General features: G+C 47.9%; 2 protein-coding genes across 2 annotated transcripts in view; both read left to right on the top strand.

Annotated features, from left to right (window-relative positions):
* LOC119242843 (class I histocompatibility antigen, Gogo-OKO alpha chain-like) overlaps positions 1-19,043 on the top strand; it is a 67,263-nt gene that overhangs the window by 47,185 nt on the left and 1,035 nt on the right. The window lies entirely within an intron of this gene.
* Positions 16,030-18,985, top strand: LOC119243230 (class I histocompatibility antigen, Gogo-OKO alpha chain-like). Its single transcript, XM_054694247.1, has 4 exons — positions 16,030-16,314; positions 17,203-17,478; positions 17,595-17,714; positions 18,891-18,985. Exons 1-4 carry the CDS (start codon positions 16,047-16,049, stop codon positions 18,923-18,925), a joined length of 699 nt encoding a protein of 232 aa, XP_054550222.1. The 5' UTR covers positions 16,030-16,046; the 3' UTR covers positions 18,926-18,985.

Here is a 19,043-nt window from a genome sequence, read left to right as displayed (position 1 = left end):
CCACATTTTACAGCACCTGATGTGATGACATGCAAGTGTACACGCAACACTCCTGCTGCATTCCCAGCTATTATGTGCCAAGAAAAATATTTGTATGAGATGAATTAGACTACCTTTCTTTGTTTGTAGGCAATACCATCTTCACATGAAGGAATGAATGACAAAATCTGTGGCTATTTGATTTGGTTAATTAGCAGACATTGTCCTGAAAATGAGTGTGTGCTCCTTTAAGAAAATCAACTGACAAGGGCCTCCCTTGGTGGCACAGCTGTTAATCGCTGGGCTGTGATCCTGGCCACCAGCCAGGCTCCCACATGGCCTGCAGACCGCTCCTGCTGCATGCCGCTCCCCTCAGCAGTGTATTTCCTTGTTCTGCCTGTTCTGCTCCCCGCTCTGGCTCTGGTGAATTCTCTCACCCTCCCGCACTTCTGACTGTACCCAGTGCTTGTGTAAATAAATAAATAAATCATTAAAAAAAATACATGTTGGGCCTCCCCGGGGGCGCAGCGGTTGAGCACTGGGCTGCGAAGCTGCCTGCAGCCTCTGCAGCGCCAGTTCGATCCCCGGCCACAGGTCTGGGTCCCACATGGTGCGCAGACCTCTCCTGCCGCCCACTTCGGTCCTTCTGCCTGTTCTGCTCCCCGCTCTGGCTCTAATGAATTCTCTCACCCTCCTGCGCTTTTGACTATACCCAGTGCTTGTATAAATAAATAAATAAATCTTAAAAAAAAATACATGTTAGTTCAATTTCTCTGGGCATGTTATATTTAACGGTATGTCACAGACCCACACAGACTAATCCATGACAGCCATATAAAGATAATTTCTATACATATTTACCTTTGAGTCACACAGTATTTTGAGGGCATGGAGGCTGAAAACTAAGGACATCATAGATATGCATTTCCAATATGGTACCTAGCAGTCACATATTGTGATTTTTTTGGTTTAAATAAAATAAAATAAAACAAAAAATTCAGGGCCTCCCCAGTGATGTGGCAGATTGAGTGCAGTGCTGTGAAGCTGTCCAGAGCCTCTACAGCGTGGGTTTGATTTCTGGCCATCCAGGGAGATACCCACATGGCGCAGCAGACCTCTCCTGTCTTGCCGGCTGCTCCCCTCAACAGTGTTTTTGGTCGTCTGCCTGTTCTGCTCCCCGCTCTGTCTCTGGTGAATCTTCTCACCCTCCCACACCTCTGGCCTGCACCCCAGTTCTTGTATACATAAAAATAAATCTTAAAAAAAATAAAAAGCTCAACATCTCAGCTAAAAAGCCCACATTTCAAGTGCTCAATAGCCAATGAGCTAGAGGCATCACATTGTTCAGTGCACACATAGAATTATCCCTTGTGTCAGAGTATCTTATGGGACAGCACAGCTCTTCATGCTCTGTGGGCATCAGGTCAAATGCATTAGACACATGAAGAATGAAAGGGCCAGTAATATTCCTCATGAAGAATATGTCAGATCTCTCTCTGAGCTGAGACGCCATATTAAGCTGGTATAAAACAAAACCCAAACAAGCACAAACTTCTCAGTCCCAAAGGGAAGCACCTGTCCCTCCATCTCCTTTCTCAGGCTGTGGACACTCTCTGGCATGCTGTTTCTGAGGGGTGAGTTGTAGAAGAGTTCAGGGCAAAGATCTAAAACAAGCTTTGGGAGTCAGAGAATCCAACCCAAAGACAGGGATTCTAGGAAATGAAGAGGAGGCAAAGACATAGAACACTTGGAAAACTCTCCTAGTTGACCAGAAAAGCATTTCTCAAAGTGTGGTCTGTGGAACCCTTGAAGTCCCCAGGAACTTTGCGTGGAATCCATGGGTCAAAACTATTTTCAAAATATTATTTAAACATCATTTGCTTCTTCATTATTTTGCCATTTGCACTTGTTAGAGGACTACAACCCAAAAGAGTGGGTTCTTTGCACTCTAGGGAAAGAATTCATCAGAGAGTGCTAGTGGTAGTAGAACCGGGCAAGGATTTATTAGACTCGTGCATGAGGGAGGCAGTTTGGGAAAGCAGAATATGACCCAGTTCTCCTAAGGGAGTTACAAGGAGCTATTTAAAGGGTAAGTTCGGGTTCCCTCTGCAGCAGGAGTTCGATCCCGGCCAGCATGAATTCGATCCCAGCCAACGGGTGAGATTCCCATATGGCGTGGCAGACCTCTCCTGTCGCGCCTGCTGCTCCCCTCAGATAGTATATTTGGTCAGTCTGCTTGTTCTGTTCCCTGCTCTGTCTCTGGTGAATCCTCTCACCCTCCTGTGCATCTGGCCTGTACCCTGGTTCCTGTATGCATGAATAAATAAATCTTAAAAAAAAATTAAAGGGTAAGTTCCCAAGGTAGAGAGCAGGGTGCTTCTTCAGGGCTGGGCTCTCCCTGAGCCTGCGCACGTGGTGACAGTCCAGCTATATGTGGGCACTTGCTTTCCTCCATCCTGGAAATGAAGAGATGATCATTAATTTTCTCCTCAGGACATGTGGTGCAATATGAGAAAAAATTACTGAGAGTCCATGTGCAGAGCAATGAGAAACCTAGAGGGACCACACCACAAAGGTGCCAGATCTAATTTTTATCTCCCAAGGTGCTTCATGTCAGTGTAGTGGGCCCAATTGCTTGGCCAGGGTTGGCCAGTCCATGATTTAGTCCACCTGTTCAAATAAGGACTGGGAAAACTCATTCTACTGCCCACAATTTCCTTTATCTTGGGCATCTCACACTGAGGTGAGGCTAGTAAGAATGGAGATTATTGTAACAACTGAGTAGTAGTGAAACAGATCCCACGGCACAAGTCACAGGACAGAACAAGCTCCCCCATAGCCTAAGTGACAGGTGTGCTTCTATGTTAGGGCCTGTGGTCCCAGCATGTACATCTGTTACACAGCAAGGTGAGGGGCAGCCCAGAACCCCCAAACCTGCCTGCACTAAATGGGTTCTGCCATCCACCGCATCAAGACAAAACATACTCTAGTGCATAAGACCTCTAATAGAAAGGAACTTTAATACAATTAGTGAGCAATAAAGGGAAGAGAGGGGAAAAATAGATCATATAGTTTCCAAATCAAGCACCCAAAGTTACCCACCCCTCATGGGTAATTGCCCAGTCACACACGGTTAGGGCAAAGCAGGGCCACTGAGGCCTGAAACCTGCCACAAGTCTAAGGTACCTTCTGGTGGGCCCCATAGGAAAAGGACAGAAGAAGCCCAGCATGTCTGGGACAGAAGCTGCAAAATCAAAATCAAGATAAAAGCTGCCATTGTTAACCTCCCCACGGGCCTCTCACCCACATCTGCTTTAACCAGAACAAGACCAAGAAGCAAGTGCAGTTTCTTCACGTGTCTCTCTGCTCCATGCGCCTCCTCCAGGCCTCCTTCTGGCTCCCCATCTTCCTTCCTTCTCCCGTCTCTCTCCAGTTCCTCTTCCTCCCGCTCAGCTTCACCCTTCTGTGGGTTGGGCAAGAGAACCTGGAACCTCTCCTTTTCTGGGGACCACCCTTTTATGTAGCTTGTGGGTCAGCCAGCACAGGCAGCTCTGAAAGCAACAGCAGAGAAGGGAGTTTCCCTGCCCAGTGCCCATGTGTGCTGCCTTTAGGCCAGAGGCCCAGCCACTCACAGCAGAGGCAGCAGGCGGCCATGGTTCCCAGGTCCTGCCATCACAGAGGGCGCAGCCCTGGGTCTCTAGTACCAAAGGCAGCCCTGAGCCCTCTGGCCTCTGGCCCAGGGGCACTTGGAGGAGCATTGGGCCCCACCAGGGCACTTCTGGTGCTGCTGATCCTTGGAGCTGCCAGCAGAGGGACCCACAGAGTGCAGATCAACATGGCAGGCTCCCAGCAGAGCACAATTTGCAGCCACCTCCTCAACCCTCCTCCACTGCCCCCCCCATCCCTTCCTGCTGCAGTTACACTGGCCCATCCAAGGACACTGTGTATGGTGTGCCTCTGTCCCACTGTGCCCACTTCGCCCAATGTGCCCACTGCAGCCCAAAAGCCTGCCCTGGCCTCTGTGCAGGCTCGAACCTTTTCCCTTTTAAATCTGGTCTTCTCTGGCATTCTCAGTCTCCTGTCATCTCATGGACTCGCCTCAATGTGGTCCCCCAGTCCGTCTGGTGGTTGTGTCGCTGCCCTTATAGCCCCATCAGCACAGGTGCCTGTGCTGACACAAGCTCACCCTGTGCTCCTGGGCCCAGGTGTCCATAACCAAAGGCGTGCGTGCCCCAACCACACCCGTGGGCCCTGGTCATCCATGCAGGTGGGAGGGCATGAAAGGGCCTGGTGACTTCATTTACCCTACACGTGGAATGTGGAATCATCTGAAAACTTTAAAGCAGCCCTTATGAAAATGCTCAAACCAGCAATTGCAAACAATCTCAAGGAGAGAAGAGAAGATATAAATGAAAATTTTAGAATTGAAAATACAGTAATATTGGTTGGCTGCATAAAAGTGCTGCTCCAGGGCAGGATGCTGAGAGTAGGGAGGGCTGCCATGTTGGGGCAGAGTGTTGGAGACTCTGTGCTTTCTGCTCAATTTTGTTATGAACCTAAAACTTGTATAAAAAATAAAAGATATTTAAATATATATCAAGAAATGTGATAACTAAAATTAAAAAGTCACTGAATGGGTTTGATAATAGAAAGATTATGGTAGAGGGCCTCCCCGGTGGCGTAGCGGTTGAGCGCTGGGTTGCAAAGCTGCCTGCAGCCTCTGCAGCACTGGTTCAATCCCCGGCCACCGGCAAGGGTCCCACATGACCGACAGACCTCTCCAGCCACGCCTGCTGCTCCCCTCAGTAGTGTATTTTGTCAGTCTGCCTATTCCGTTCCCCACTCTGGCTCTGGTGAATTTTCTCATCCTCCCACACTTCTGACTGTACCCAGTGCTTGTATAAATAAATAAATAAATGTTTTAAAAAAAGGAAGATTATGGTAGATTTATTCACAAGCACCAAAAACTGGAAACAACCCAATATCCTTCAACGTGTAAAAGGATGAGAAATGCATACACACCATCCAAATAGTACTCAATAGTAAATAGATAAAAACCTATTGATGCACTCAACAACCCAGATGAGGCTTAAAGGCGATATGGACAGGGGGAAAAAAAAAGTCTGTCTCAAAACATTGCCTATTGCATCATTCCATGTGTATGACCTTTTTCCAGACAAAATGGTAGCAACTGAAAATTGCTGAGTTCTTAAACTTTGCAGTGAAGGAGCGTGTGACAAAAGATTTAACAGAAGGGAATTGTTTGGTTGCTCTGTAATTTTATTGTGTGGAGCATCCGGAAATCTATACCAGGATGGACAACGAATAGTTTCTTCCCTGACACCTGCATTCCAGCAACACCGCCATTCTTGCTCTCCCTGGGACACTCCAGACATGGTCCCTCCCAGGACGCTTGCAATCACTCATCTTCTGTCTGATCAGAGCCCAGAGGTCTGGGCTCCACACCCAGAGGTCCACACTCATTGCCCCCTCACTCATTCCCCTTAAAGAAATTTGACCAATGCTAACTCAGAATATAAGTTTTTCACCTATATTTCATTATTAAAATAATGTCATGTGGTCTCTTACAGGTACATAGAGAACTGGGAAATGTGACATTGAAAAAACATGGCATATTGGTGCCAATAAAATTAGCAACTTTAAGTGAAAAAAAAAAGAGGAGTGAATGGCTTTTACAATAGGCAAACATTAGGGTCTGCCACTGTCCTCCATGGGAGCAGGGACTGCCTTATTGTTCATTGGTTTCTCCCTGGCACCTAAGGCCATGCCTGGCACAGCGTATCTTAAAAACTCTGGAATAAATTACTGTCATCTCACTGGTCCTCTGAAAGATAGTAGACAAAAAGCTATTTAAATGAGGTTATTAAAATTCACATCTTTTGTTATTAGTTAAAGTGATAACTTTTGATGATAGCAGTTTCATTGAGAGAGATAAATTCCTTTGCCCACTAAGGTAACAGAAATGAGGGTTTTTCCAGATGAGGGAGTTGTGTCGGGGCAAGAGAAAATTCCCCACACCCCATATGGGTTCTTCTGAGACTAAATGGATGAGCAAATACACAACAGACAGATTCGTGGGCAAACAGACCAAAATTTAATAGCATGTATGTGGAGAATTACATGCTTATGAATTCTGAAGAATAATGGTGTGAGCCTGTGATGTTTACTCTGTGTTTAGGGCCCTGAGGCATCAGGAGAGGGAGGGAGAGACGTCCCAGGATGGGTGGGTGAGAAGGGGGTGACTCAGCTTCTCTCTGAGAGTAAAGGTGAGATTCTCGGGGGAGCAGACATGGTCACTGTACACGTGCACCAGGATGGTTCCCTCAAAACTGCAGACATAGTCTTGTGGGCTGTAAAAGGGGGAGCCGTGATCACTTCTTTCATCAGGAAAAGGAAAAGGACAAAAAGCTCCTAAGTCCTCATGACTCTTACTTTAAAATATTCTGCACTATTTAAGTGACAGTAACAGCTTCCTTAGGCACAGGGTGTCCATGCTGGTGACATCCCTGGAGGAGACCCTCCCTGGACGTGTGGGGAGAAGCCCACCCAACCCTTTTGGGGAGACAGGTCAATAAAGTGGGGCTCCTGTAAGAGTGAAGAAATTGGGAGCAAGGTGTAAAAATAGAGGGAAGTTAAGCTCGATGGCGACAGACAGGGCCCGAGAAGAGAAATGGCCAGTGAGAAGGTCCCTGTGAGGGAAGATGGATGACGATGTCCTAAAACCCGTGTTGCTAGTGAGTTGCTGCTTTTCTTGTATCATCAGCACCTTATGTTTCTTTTGTGACAATGTGGGGAGAATGCTGGGCACAGAGGAAGAGTTTTTAACACAGGAGAGAAGAAATGTAGTTTCAGAAAAGAGAACTGAGAGGAAATTGAGAATAGAAGAACCATGAGTTTAATAAAAATGACCATTAAACACACAGCCCCTCCCTGTCCCCAGCATGGGATAGATACAGAAATACTGGTGGAAAAAAGGGCGGCACTGATTCCCATCATAGCATTTTGGCGAAAAATAGAAGGATAGATGTATTAGAGTTGTCCAGACAAATAGTCCTGTAGATTCTCTGTGTGTAAATGCTTTTTTTTTAAATTAATTAATTTATTTATACAAGCACTGGGTACAGTCAGAAGCGCGGGAGGGTGAGAGAATTCACGAGAGCCAGAGCGGGGAGCAGAGCAGGCAGAAGGACAAAAGTACACTGCTGAGGAGCAGCTGTAGGAGTTGCTGCAGCGGGTGTCAGGAGAGGTCTGCACACCATGTGGGACCCTCCTCCGGTGGCCGGGGAGCGGCTGGGGATCGAACCGGTGCTGCAGATGCTGCGGGCAGCTTTGCAACCCAGTGCTCAACCGCTGCTCCACCGGGAAGGCCCTGCAAATGCTTTCTTACAAGTATTATAAGGAATTGGCCGACATAATTATGTAGACTTAGGTTGTATTTGGTCATTTTTCCCTTCGAGTTCTATGTTTACCTTCAGTCCCCAAATCAAATCCCATCTCTCTAGGAAGTTCTCTCTAACCACTTCAGCTTGGATTCATTCCAGCGGCGCCCCAAAAAAGGAAGAACAGAAAAGTTGCCAGAAGTGAAAGGTGTACTTTTGTTCATGTATTGTTCTTCGCTTCTGTTTCCTTTTTTTGTTTGTTTCTGTCTCCTCATCTCATAACTTAAAAAAGAAAACCAGCACACACATCACTCTACAGTGTCCTGTTTTATCACTATTACTTTACAGATTCCCCAGCTACTTTACCAGGTAAAGGAGAGCAAAGAACACATCTTGTCTTTTTTTTTTCCTACATAATCCACAGCACCTAGAAGAGTGTTGAATATTTTTTTTAATTTTTTTAAGATTTATTTATTTATTTATACAAGCACTGGGTACAGTCAGAAGCGCGGGAGGGTGAGAGAATTCACCAAAGCCAGAGCAGGGAACAGAACAGGCAGACTTGATGAAATATACTACTGAGGGGAGCAGTAGGCAGGCAGGAGAGGTCTGCACGCCATGTGGGACCCTCGCCAGCGGCTGGGGATGGAACCGGTGCTGCAGAGACTGTGGACAGCTTCACAGCCCAGTGCTCAACCGCTGCGACACCAGGGGAGGCATGAGTGTTGAATATTTAATGAACAGTATTTGCTTGAGTTACTTGTTTTTTTTTTTTAAAGATTTATTGATTTATGCATACAAAAGCTGGGGTACAGGCCAGAGATGCTGGGTTGGGGGTGGTGAGAGGATTCACCAGAGACAGAGTGGGGAATAGAACAGGCAAATTGACTGAAATACACTGCTGAGGGAAGCAGCGGGCGAGTCAGGAGATGTCAGCTGCACCATGTACTTGCTCCCTGGCCTGCCAGGGACAAACACGTGCTGCAGAGGCTGCGGATTGCTTCATAGTGTGGTGCTTAACCCCTTGCGCCACCAGGGAGACTCGAGTTACTTGTTTTAATAAATGTTCACAATAGTTTAAGAGTGGGTGTTTTACAGAAGTACAGTGAAATCAAGTGTCTAAAACCTAATATATCTATAAACTGGTTTAAAGTGAAAAATATCTCATACAAAGTAGACAGAATTGCCAAATGAATTGTAAAGATAATTTTCTTGGTCATATGAGAGAAAAATTCATATCAGAATATTTTAGAGTTCTGTTAATTTTAGACATATCTTTATGATTTTATTGTCTTTCTAGACATACCCTTCAGCTATATGGACCAATAAAAATTGCATTGGTAATACTAAAATATTTTAACATTGTTAGTGAATGGCATTCTTCATGTTGTAATATGCCATATAAGTTTATGTTTCACCCAACAAAAATTTTGAAAACAGACTGACATTCAAAAATCAACAAATACTTCCTTCTCAGAGTATTACAATCATTGACTACATTGGGAACAGTAATAGAGCAAATTAAATTTGATTTCATTTCCAAGATTAGAAAGGCACTAGAATTAAGCTACTTGAAGGAGTCACACTGATTATTGAATCTTACGCATTCCGATAAGCTATTTTCTCAAGACAGGAAAATATGCATACAAATTTGACACTGAGACTTCAGGAGAGCAGAGAGGACCTGGGTAATTCTATCAGCACCTCAGTATGTGAGCTGGAAACACTAAGTTTATAGCTCACAGGGACCCTGAGGTTAAAGGACTAAATCTCTCCAAGGACAAAGTCAAAGAATATACTAAACATGAGGAGGGTTGGTTGCTGATGTGAGAAAAATCTCCCACAAGTCATATTCATTTTGTATTATATGGGTCTCTTTAACAGAAACTTGATTTGACATAAAGTAAGTTGGGAGCTGGGTATTGCAATGATTGAGAAGTTTCACAGAGTTCAAAGGCAGGAATGCTCTTGAGTTCTGGAAGGAAGTGAAACCCAACTAAGCTGACACATTCTGGGAAGCGCTCTTGGTCCAAATCTGCTTCTCCTTTTTTGCATTTCCTCCTGTCTTCTTTCTCCCTGAAGTTTGCCTCTCTCTGGTCTTCACTTCACAAAGTCGGCTATAGTGGAAGGCCACATGAAGTGGCCAACTTTATTCTTGTACATAATGTTGAAATTCCTGGATGAGACCATAATTGGCCAGTAAGTTCATGTTGCCTGAACTTCAGCAGTCAGCAAGTGGACCATCTTACCTGTCATCCTTTTTACTGCCTGGAGACTCTTCTGTGGTTTTTCTTGTAACAGGATGCTTGAATATAGTTTTGAAGTGCTCAGTTTTGAAACCTTCCCTAAATTTCCTAGTGGTCAGTGTCATAACTAAGTATACAAAGTACACAAAATATGTCTAACATAACAAAAAAAATATTTTTTTCCACCCTTGCCTCCTTGCTTGCTCAACAGTCAAATTACATTTTTGATAGAGGATTGTGAAATGGGCAATTTCCATAGAAGAGTCTTGAGTTTGTTCAATACTCTAGAAATAGACGTTTATTAGATATGCAATTTGGATCTAGCTTGCAGTTAAAATTTATTTCTTTGGGAAATGAAATGTCATGAAAATGACATACAAATGTCATAAGTTGAAATGAAAGCTAATATGGTCACATTACATTCAAACAAAAATAATAAAATTGCAAGGAATCATAAAAAGAGAAGCACGTGTAAAAATAGTATTAGGTAAAAAAGGCATTATACAAATTTTATGATATCATTTGTAGAAGCTTAAAAACATCATCTCAATTTCAGTGATTCCTGGGTTGTATGATAATGGACAATTATTGTGCACTTTTTCTTTATTACTGGAAATGCTATTAATGACTACTGCTATTTTAATAATTTAAAAAGTTTTTTTTGTTGTTTAATAAAGAGAAGGTGCTATCCCTGTAGTAGGAATAGCACTGGAATAGTGGAAACGCTGTCTTGATTGCTGACACTAATTAGTAGTGATACATTACTAATGTGTCACTAGAAAAGGGCAAGAGCAGAGTGTGGTGCTGGATGAGAGCAATGCTGAAGAATATTCAGGCTCCTTTTAAACAAACTTTCCGGTTGAATATCCGATTGTTCCCATACCTTTCATTGAAAAGGTTTTCCTTGACCCAATGCATTACTTTGCTGTGTTTGTTAAAAATTAAGTGATTGCCCAAGTGTATCTATTTCTGGACACTCTAATCTGTTCTGTTGATGCCTGTCAGGACTTAGGCCAGGATCACACCATCCTGATTAATGCACCTTTAGTAAATTTTGAATTCAGTACTGCAAATTTTGCAATTTGTTCTTTTTAAAAAGGAATATATGTCCATATGTCTGCAGCCAACCTCAGAGAGGAAATATTTGGAGGCTTTGAAAGTAGCTTAGTGACTGAAACTGTTCCCAGTTTTGCTGCTGTTACAGACTGGCAGGGAAGGCACAGTCCTGGAGCTGGGCACCTCTCTAAGCTTTGAGTGTGGCCATTTGTCAGGTCTTTTGGCCGCTGCAGCAGCTGTTTTGAGTGTTGCTTGTCTGGTGGTGTGCTGGGGCATCTCGGCAGCTCCGTTGAGCATCTCCTGTTGTGTCTTCTGCTGTCTTTGTGAGTTGGATCCTGGCCTATAGTCTGGCAGCCACGTGCTCCAGGCCCTCAGTGGCAGGAAGACGCTACTTGGCAACATTTGTGTTTAGGACTTTAAAACACTGGACAATGCTTCAGGTGAGGTAAATGGCCATTTGTGGTCTTAGTAACTCTTTGTTTTTCCCTGGTTTTTAAATAAACCCCATTATTGCTGTCCTCTGAGCCTGAGTGGTCTTGTAATTGTGTGCATGGGGGAAGAACTCAGAATGGTAAACTATTTGGGCAGTGTCCTTGGACAGATTTAGGGTCCCTTGCTGCCCTGTATCAGACATGATAATGGGCTGCATGAGAAGCACCCCAGACCTTCAAACCTGCACGTTTAAGTGGGTTCTGCCATCAATTGCATAAAGACATAGTCTAATGCATAAGATCCTCAATAGAAGAGGACTTTAATACACTTAGTGTGCAATAAAGAGAACAGAAAGACCATAGTTAAAGTAGTTACTAAATGAAACACCCAAAGTTACCATCCCATTGGGTATAAATGTCCAGCCAAACAGGGTTGGCCCAGAGCAGGATCGCTGAGGCCTGAAAGCTTACAATAAGACTAAGGCACCTTCTGGTGGAGACCCATAGGAAAGGGGTAGAAGCAGCCAGACAAGTCTGAAAGGAAAAGAACAGAATAAAAATGATACAGGGCAAAAGAAGCACTAAAACCGGCCAAGGATAGTGCCCAAACAGTTTACAGGTCACTGTCTGAGCTCTTCACCCGTGTGCACAATTGCAAGACCACTCACGTTCAGAGAACAATAATACGGGATTTATTTTACAAACAGGAAAGTCAAAGAATCACTGAGGCCACAAGGGCTGTTTATCTCACCCCAAGCAATGTCCAGTATTTTGAAGTCCTGAACAAAAGGCATCTAAGATGGTGCCCACCTGCCACTGAAGATGAAAAAAACCACTATCCTGAAAAAAGACATTGCTCCCAAAAGGACATCTTCCTGCCACTGATGGCCTGGAGCCTATGGCAGCCAGACAATAGGCCAGTATCCAGCTCACTAGGGCAGTAGAAGACACAACACGAGATGCTCTTGGAGCTGCTGAGAGGGGCCAGCACAGAACCAGACAATCAGCATCGAAACAGCAGCTTCAGTAGCCAAATGGCCTGACAAACTGCCCACATCGCACACAGCTCAGGGAGGTGCCCAGTTCCAGGTCTTCACCTTCCCTTCCAGGCTCTAATAGCAGCAAAGCTGGAAACAGGTGAAGAAGCTGTGATTGCTTCTCTGCCTTAGACTTGTGCCAGAGACTTGGGGGACATGGAGAGAGACACTGGAAACAGACGTGGGTGAGAGACCTGTGCGGAGATTACAGTGGCAACATTTTAAGGTTCTTCTGCCTTCTGGTGGAATTGTCAGTCTAAATCCATCAGTCTTTTCCTTGCATCAACACTGGGACCTCCGAATCGTGCTCCTTTCTTCCTCAAAGATTCTGCTGCCTCAGGGGTCATGGGCTGGTCCTCTTGGGGCCCCTCTCCTGTGCTCCTGCAGCATCTTTAGCTCTTCCCGCAGCTCCTACACTTTGGTCACCACCTGTGCTGTCATGGCGACTCCCGTGTTGTCAAAGGCTCATGGTCAGCTTCTCCTCAGGTCCTCCTGAGGCCTTTGGAGGGCTCCATACCTCCTATGCCAATGTAGTGCCAGTGCAGGATCTCCGTGAACCTATGCGGATGGGTGAAGGAGGAGAGTCCTGGAGACGCGGTGGCTTTTTGGGATATTTTTTAAAGATTTATTTATTTATTTATTTATTTATTGTTTATTTATTTATATAAGCACTGGGTACAGTCAGAAGCACGGGAGGGTGAGAGAATTCACCAGAGCCAGAGTGGCAAGCAGAACAGGCAGACTGATGAAGTACACTACTGAGGGGAGCAGCGGGCACAGCAGGAGAGGTCTGCGTGCCATGTGGGAACCTCGCCCGGCGGCCGGGGATTGAACTGTTGCTACAGAGGCTGCAGGCAGTTTTGCAACCCAGCGCTCAACCGCTGAGCCACCGGGGAGGCCCGCTTTTCGGGAATTTAATGGGCTTTTTACCAGGTAGTACACGGCAGTGAGGGGTACCAGAGGCTGGGAGGTAGCAGGCCTCCCAGCCCCTGGTGGGTCTTCACTCTTTCTGGGCTCTCTGACGTTCTCTTGTGGTCCTGCTTCTCCTTTGCTGCTCTGCTGGTTCTGCCCTTTTCTCCTCTTGCTGCTCTTCTGCTGGCATCCCCATGACACTGCACTTATAAGTGAGTCTCAGCCCAGGTATGCCCACCTATGCATGCCCACACCCCACCCCACGTATCCACCATCATTAATCCTAATGTTAGGAAGGCAGAAAAGCCTGACAATCATTTGCCCTACAGGCTGCACAGGAGGGAGCAGAAGGGGAGGTGGCAGGGACAGGGGTAGAGACACCCTGTCCAGTAGGAAGAGCTGCGGGGTCCTGGACAGGGAGGCTCACGAAAGCAGGGAAGCATCTCCTCAAGCCCTGAGAGAAAAAATTTGGAAACAATGTAAGCTCAGTACATATAAATCACTTCTGCTACAATCTAAAGTAGTATGTTCCAAGAAAAACAATTTGTATGAGGTTAAATAGGCTTATTTTTCAGGCAACACCATCTTTATTTGAAGGAATGAATAACAAAACTCATTATATAGATTTAGGTAACTTGTAGGCACTTTCTAGAAATTGAATGTGTGTTTTCCTTTAAGAAAATCTACTGACAGTTGTAAACTGATAGTAGTTACTTGCCATGATAAAATGCAAACTCCAAGGGAAAACCAGGTATTAGAAAATTATGTTCCATCCCTAAATAAGCTTTACAACTTTCCGTATCAACTAATTTTTCCTTTGAGATGTTTGGAATATAAAACAAATATGATTTTATTTTATTTTAAAGATTCATTTATTTATTTATACAAGCACTGGGTACAGTCAGAAGCGCAGGAGGGTGAGAGGATTCACCAGAGCCAGAGCAGGGAACGAACAGGTAGACTGACGAAATACACTGCTGAGGGGAGCAGCAGGTGCTGCAGGAGAGGTCTCCTCGCCATGTGGGACCCTCCCCAGCGACCAGGGATCTAAACCGTGCTGCAGAGGCTGCAGGTAGCTCGCAGACCAGCGCTCAACCGCTGCGCTACCAGGGGATGCCCAACAAATATGATTTTAAAAATTTGATTCTAGAATAATAAACACATTATTCATATAACCTAGTGAAACAATGCTTTACATTTAAAAATCATAATAGTTCAAGATCTATTAAGATGCGAGAGAGGTCTCTGGAATTAATATAACAGAATAGAAAACATTCAGTGAGTGTATCAGGTTTCTCTTGGCAAATAACATGTGAAAAACTATCATTGTACAGTTTCAATTTATTATCAAAGCTGTAACAAACTTGAATACTCACAATTATCCTAAAAGATTATAAAATGCTACTCCTACATATTTCTTTACGGCTGTATATTTTTCATTGACCAACCAAAACAACAGACTAAACGCAGAAGAAAATATGACAACTCAACTGCCATGAGACAGAGACGACACTTGTAAACTATAAACTGTAAAAGGTCACTTCTCACCACCATGCTTATTTTCAGAAAGCTGATTCTCTTTAAAGCAGTTAACATGCGATGGGTTATTCATAATTTTCTAAATAAAATAAAAACATGCTTAAAATGGTTTTATTCCCGGTATGGTGAAGAATGATAGGTTTGTCCACGTAATACTATCCTTGGCGGTCCTTGAGAACTCGGACGGCTGCGCGCGCGGAGACTCTGAAAAGAAAAAGTGTGAGACCCGGTGAGGCAGCCCCGGGCCTGGAGGAAGCTCTCGGCGCAGAAGGGGGGCGGGGGCGGGGGCGGGGGCGGGGCGAGCCCCAGGTGTGGGGTGAGGCTCTCGGGTCTCGGTCCCGGGGCCCTGTGGGGCGGGGAAGGCGGCTGTTGGGGACTCCCCACCTCCCCCCAGGGGCACCTCTCCCTGCACGGCCGGCGTCGGGCCCTCCCGCCTGGACGCTGGCGGCTCCGCCCAGTTCCCTCTCCCCGCGGCCTGAGGGCGCAGAGCAGCCGGTCAGCGTCCCCGCGGCTCCGGGCACCGCGGTCTCCACCCGCCCCGCCGGGGCGCCCAGCGTCTCGGGCCGGGTGGCGAGGACCATGGGGCCCCCGCACCTCCTGCTGCTGCTCTTGGGGGCGCTGGCCCCGACGGAGGCCTGGGCGGGTGAGTGGGGTCGGGAGGGAAACCGCCGCTGAGGAGGGGGCGAGGGAACCCCCGGTGGCTGCAGCGGCGGCGCTGGACCCGGTAAAGGGTCGGTTCCGCCGTCGCCGCCCCGTTGTCCCCCATCAACCCGACCTGTCCCGGTCCTTCCCCGCCCCGCCTCCTTTTGCCCCCCGAGTCTCGGCCCTTCCAGCCCCGCAGCCCCGGAACAATTTAGCGCCCCCCTCGCCCCCTCCCCTCCGCCCTGTCTCCCCAACCCGGGTCTCCCCTCCCGCCCCCAGGCTCCCACTCCCTGAGGTATTTCTACACCGCGATGTCCGGGCCCGGCCCCGGGGAGCCCCGCTTCATGGCCGTGGGCTCCGTGGACGACACGCAGTTCGCGCGGTTCGACGGCGACTCCCCGGGGCCGAGGATGGAGCCGCGGGCGCCCTGGATGGAGTAGCTGGGCCCGGGGTACTGGGAGGAGGAGACGCGGAGAGCAGCGGGCGCCGCACGGACGTTCCGAGAGAACCTGCTCGACCTGCGCGGCCGCTTCAACCGGAGCGAGGCGGGTGAGCGCCAAGGCGCGACCCCATCCCCGCAGACGGGCGGGGAACCCCAGACCCCGCATCGGAGCCGCCCCTGAGGCAGGTGGGCCCGCCCCGGCCCGCCCCGGGAAGAGCCCGCGGGGCTTTGCTCCCTGCGGTCAGTTTCGGTTTAGGTTTATTCCCCGGGGCGGGGGGTATGGGGGTGGGGGGAGAGGTGTGGGGGTGAGGGGGGTCGTCGAGGCTGACGGGGCGGGGACAGGCTCTCACACCGTCCATAAAATGGAAGGCTGCGAAGTGGGGCCCGAGGGGCGCCTCCTCCGCGGGTACAGCCGGTTCGCCTACGACGGCGCCTATTACATCGCCCTGAGCGAGGACCTGCGCTCCTGGACCCCCGCGGATGAGGCTGATGAGGCGGCTCAGACCACCACCCGGAGCAAGTATGAGGGGGAGAGAGACCTGCGGTACTGCAGGGACTACCTCAGGGGCACGTGCGTGGAGTTGCTGAGCAGATTCCTGGAAATCGGGAGGGAGACGCTGCAGCGCTCAGGTAAGAGGGACCTTGCAAGGCCTCGGTGGCTTCAGATCTCCCTCAGGCTGACACCTCCGGGGAAAATAGAGTAATGGTCGAACACAGACCTCTTTCTGGGGCTTCCCTGGAGGCGCAAGGGGTTAAGCACGGCACTGTGTGGCTTTTGGCAGCCTCTGCAGCATGAGTTCTATCCCTGGCTGGTAGGACACCCACATGGCGCAGCAGACCTCTCCTGTCTCACCTGCTGCTCCCCTCAGCAGTGTATTTCAGTCAATCTGCCTGATCTGTTCCCCACTGTGTCTCTGGTGAGTCCTCTCACCTCCCCACCCCCCACCTCTGGCCTGTACCCCAGGTCTTGTATGCATAAATAAATACATCTTAAAAATAAAAAACAGAGCCCTCTTTTTGGTCAGAGAGGGAGGAGACCTCCTGGGTTTCCTGTTCTGTGCTAGAAAGACTCCCCACAGGGCCCTACTTTTTCTGAAGGGATGTTAAGGAATCGTCTTTCCTGAGCTGGAGGGGAGGCCATCCCTGACATCACCCTTCACTGGATTCTTTTGACCTGGCAGCCATCTTGGGGACCATCAGTTTCTTACTATGTCTTGTTTTTGGTCTAATTAGCATTTTTCAGATCTGGCTCCTGCTTTTTTGAGTCCCCATGTCAGGAGCATAAGTCTGTGTTCTCCTCCTTAGAGACCTGCATCTTCCTATCCTGAGCTCTTATCCTGATTTACCCATTCTAAGAAAGAGATTATCCCAGACTCCCCTGATCAGGATGGTTTATAGGTTTTGTGCTTCCTCTTCCAAACCCATTGCCCTGTCCATTCTGAGGATGTTCACATGAGGCTGCTTCAGTCTCAGTGAAGGAAAAACCCAAAGTGTAATTGTTCTGACCCTTCTCCTCAGATCCCCCAAAGACACATGTGACCCACCGCCCCACCTCTGAGGATGAGGTCACCCTGAGGTGCTGGGCCCTGGGCTTCTACCCAGCGGACATCACCCTGACTTGGCAGCAAGATGGGGAGGACCTAACCCAGGAGACAGAGCTGGTGGAGACCAGGCCTGGGGGAGACGGAACCTTCCAGAAGTGGGCGGCTGTGGTGGTGCCTTCTGGAGAGGAGCAGAGATACACATGCCATGTGCAACATGAGGGACTGCTGGAGCCCCAAGTCCTCACTTGGGGTAAGAAGGGAACTTGGGAAAAGAGCTTCTCAGGGGCATCAGGAGCCCTTCTGGAAACTTTTAGAGGGACAGGGTGAGGCCTGTGGGTCAGAGTCTCACCTTCCCTTCCCTTCCAGTGTCCCCTCCTCAGTCCTCCATCCCCACCGTGGGCATCATTGCTGGCCTGGTTCTCTTTGGAGCTGTGCTCACTGGCGCTGTGGTGGCTACAGCTGTGATGTGGAAAAAGAAATACTCAGGTAGGGCCTCCTCGGTGGTGCAGCGGGTTGAGCACAGTGCTATGAAGCTGTCCGCAGCCTCTGCAGTGCGGGTTCGATTCCTGGCCAGCCAGGGAGATTCCCACATGGCATAGCAGACCTCTGCTGTTCCACCTGCTGTTCCCCTCAGCAGTGTATTTTGTCAGTCTGCCTGTTCTGCTCCCCTCTCTTCTCTGGTGAATCCTCTCACCCTCCTGCGCATCTGGCCTGTACCCCAGCTCTTGTATAAAAATAAATAAATCTTGGGCCTCTCCTGGTGGCACAGTTGGTTGAGTGACACGCTGTGAAGCTGTCCATAGCCTCTGCAGCGCCGGTTTGATCCCTGCCAGCTGGCGAGGGTCCCACATGGCACGGCAGACCTCTCCCGTCGCACCCGCTGCTCCCCTCAGCAGTGTATTTCGTCCATCTGCCTGGTCTGTTCCCCGCTCTGTCTCTGGTGAATCCTCTCACCCTCCCGCACATCTGGCCTGTACCCCAGTTCTTCCATAAATAAATAAATAAATATTTTAAAATAAATAAATAAATAAATCTTAAAAAAAAAAGAAATACTCAGGTAGGGAAGTGGGGGGTCTTGTCTACTGGGGGCTTTCAAATCCCAGGTAGAACTTGGCCTACCTGGTAATGGGAAGTACCATCCACATACTGTGTTACCCAGTCTGGAGCTGATTGCTACTCCTCAGTCTTTTGTAAACCACTTATAAAAATGAATCACCACTTGTTCACCTTGATCATTCTTGCCAGAGTCCAGCTCTGGTGAACAGGGTTGAGAGAGGAATCTGATTGAACTGAGGAAGTAAAGAAATGACAGACACAAAATAGAGTTTAAGAGAAGTGGGACCCGGGGCACACAAGGCCTCTCATTTGTGCTGGAGCTTCCTGAGTGCCTGGTGCAACTCATTTTTATTGCTACAAACTGCCCCCTCCCTCCTGGTTAGTTACTAGGCAATGAGCATTCTCTTGGCATTAGCCTTGTCCAGGCACACATTCACCCCAAGGTTCTGCGCTATCAGGTTATTCTGTTTATTTTCTAATCTAGTTTGTCCCCCAGACATAGTTTCGCAGACACAAGAAAGAACATCCCGATCTATACACGGGCCAGTCTTTGGACCTGTGCTGACACGTCTTCCAACCATGACTTTGATGTTTTCCTTTTCTCAGCACTTTATGCCTTAGGGGATCTCCAACAATTCTGATCATGGGATCCTGATTCCCAGCAAATGTCAGAGGGGAAGGTCCCTGTTGAGGACAGTCTCTAGGAGGTGGTTGCTCCAGTTGCCCTTCATCTCCTTCCTTCATATCTCCTGGTCCTGC

Source organism: Talpa occidentalis, unplaced genomic scaffold (assembly GCF_014898055.3).
Source record: "Talpa occidentalis isolate TD23 unplaced genomic scaffold, MPIMG_talOcc4v2.1 talOcc4.13, whole genome shotgun sequence".
Lineage (NCBI taxonomy): Eukaryota > Metazoa > Chordata > Mammalia > Eulipotyphla > Talpidae > Talpa > Talpa occidentalis.
Note: the sequence above shows the minus strand (reverse complement) of the source record. Positions and strands in the feature narration are given on the sequence as shown.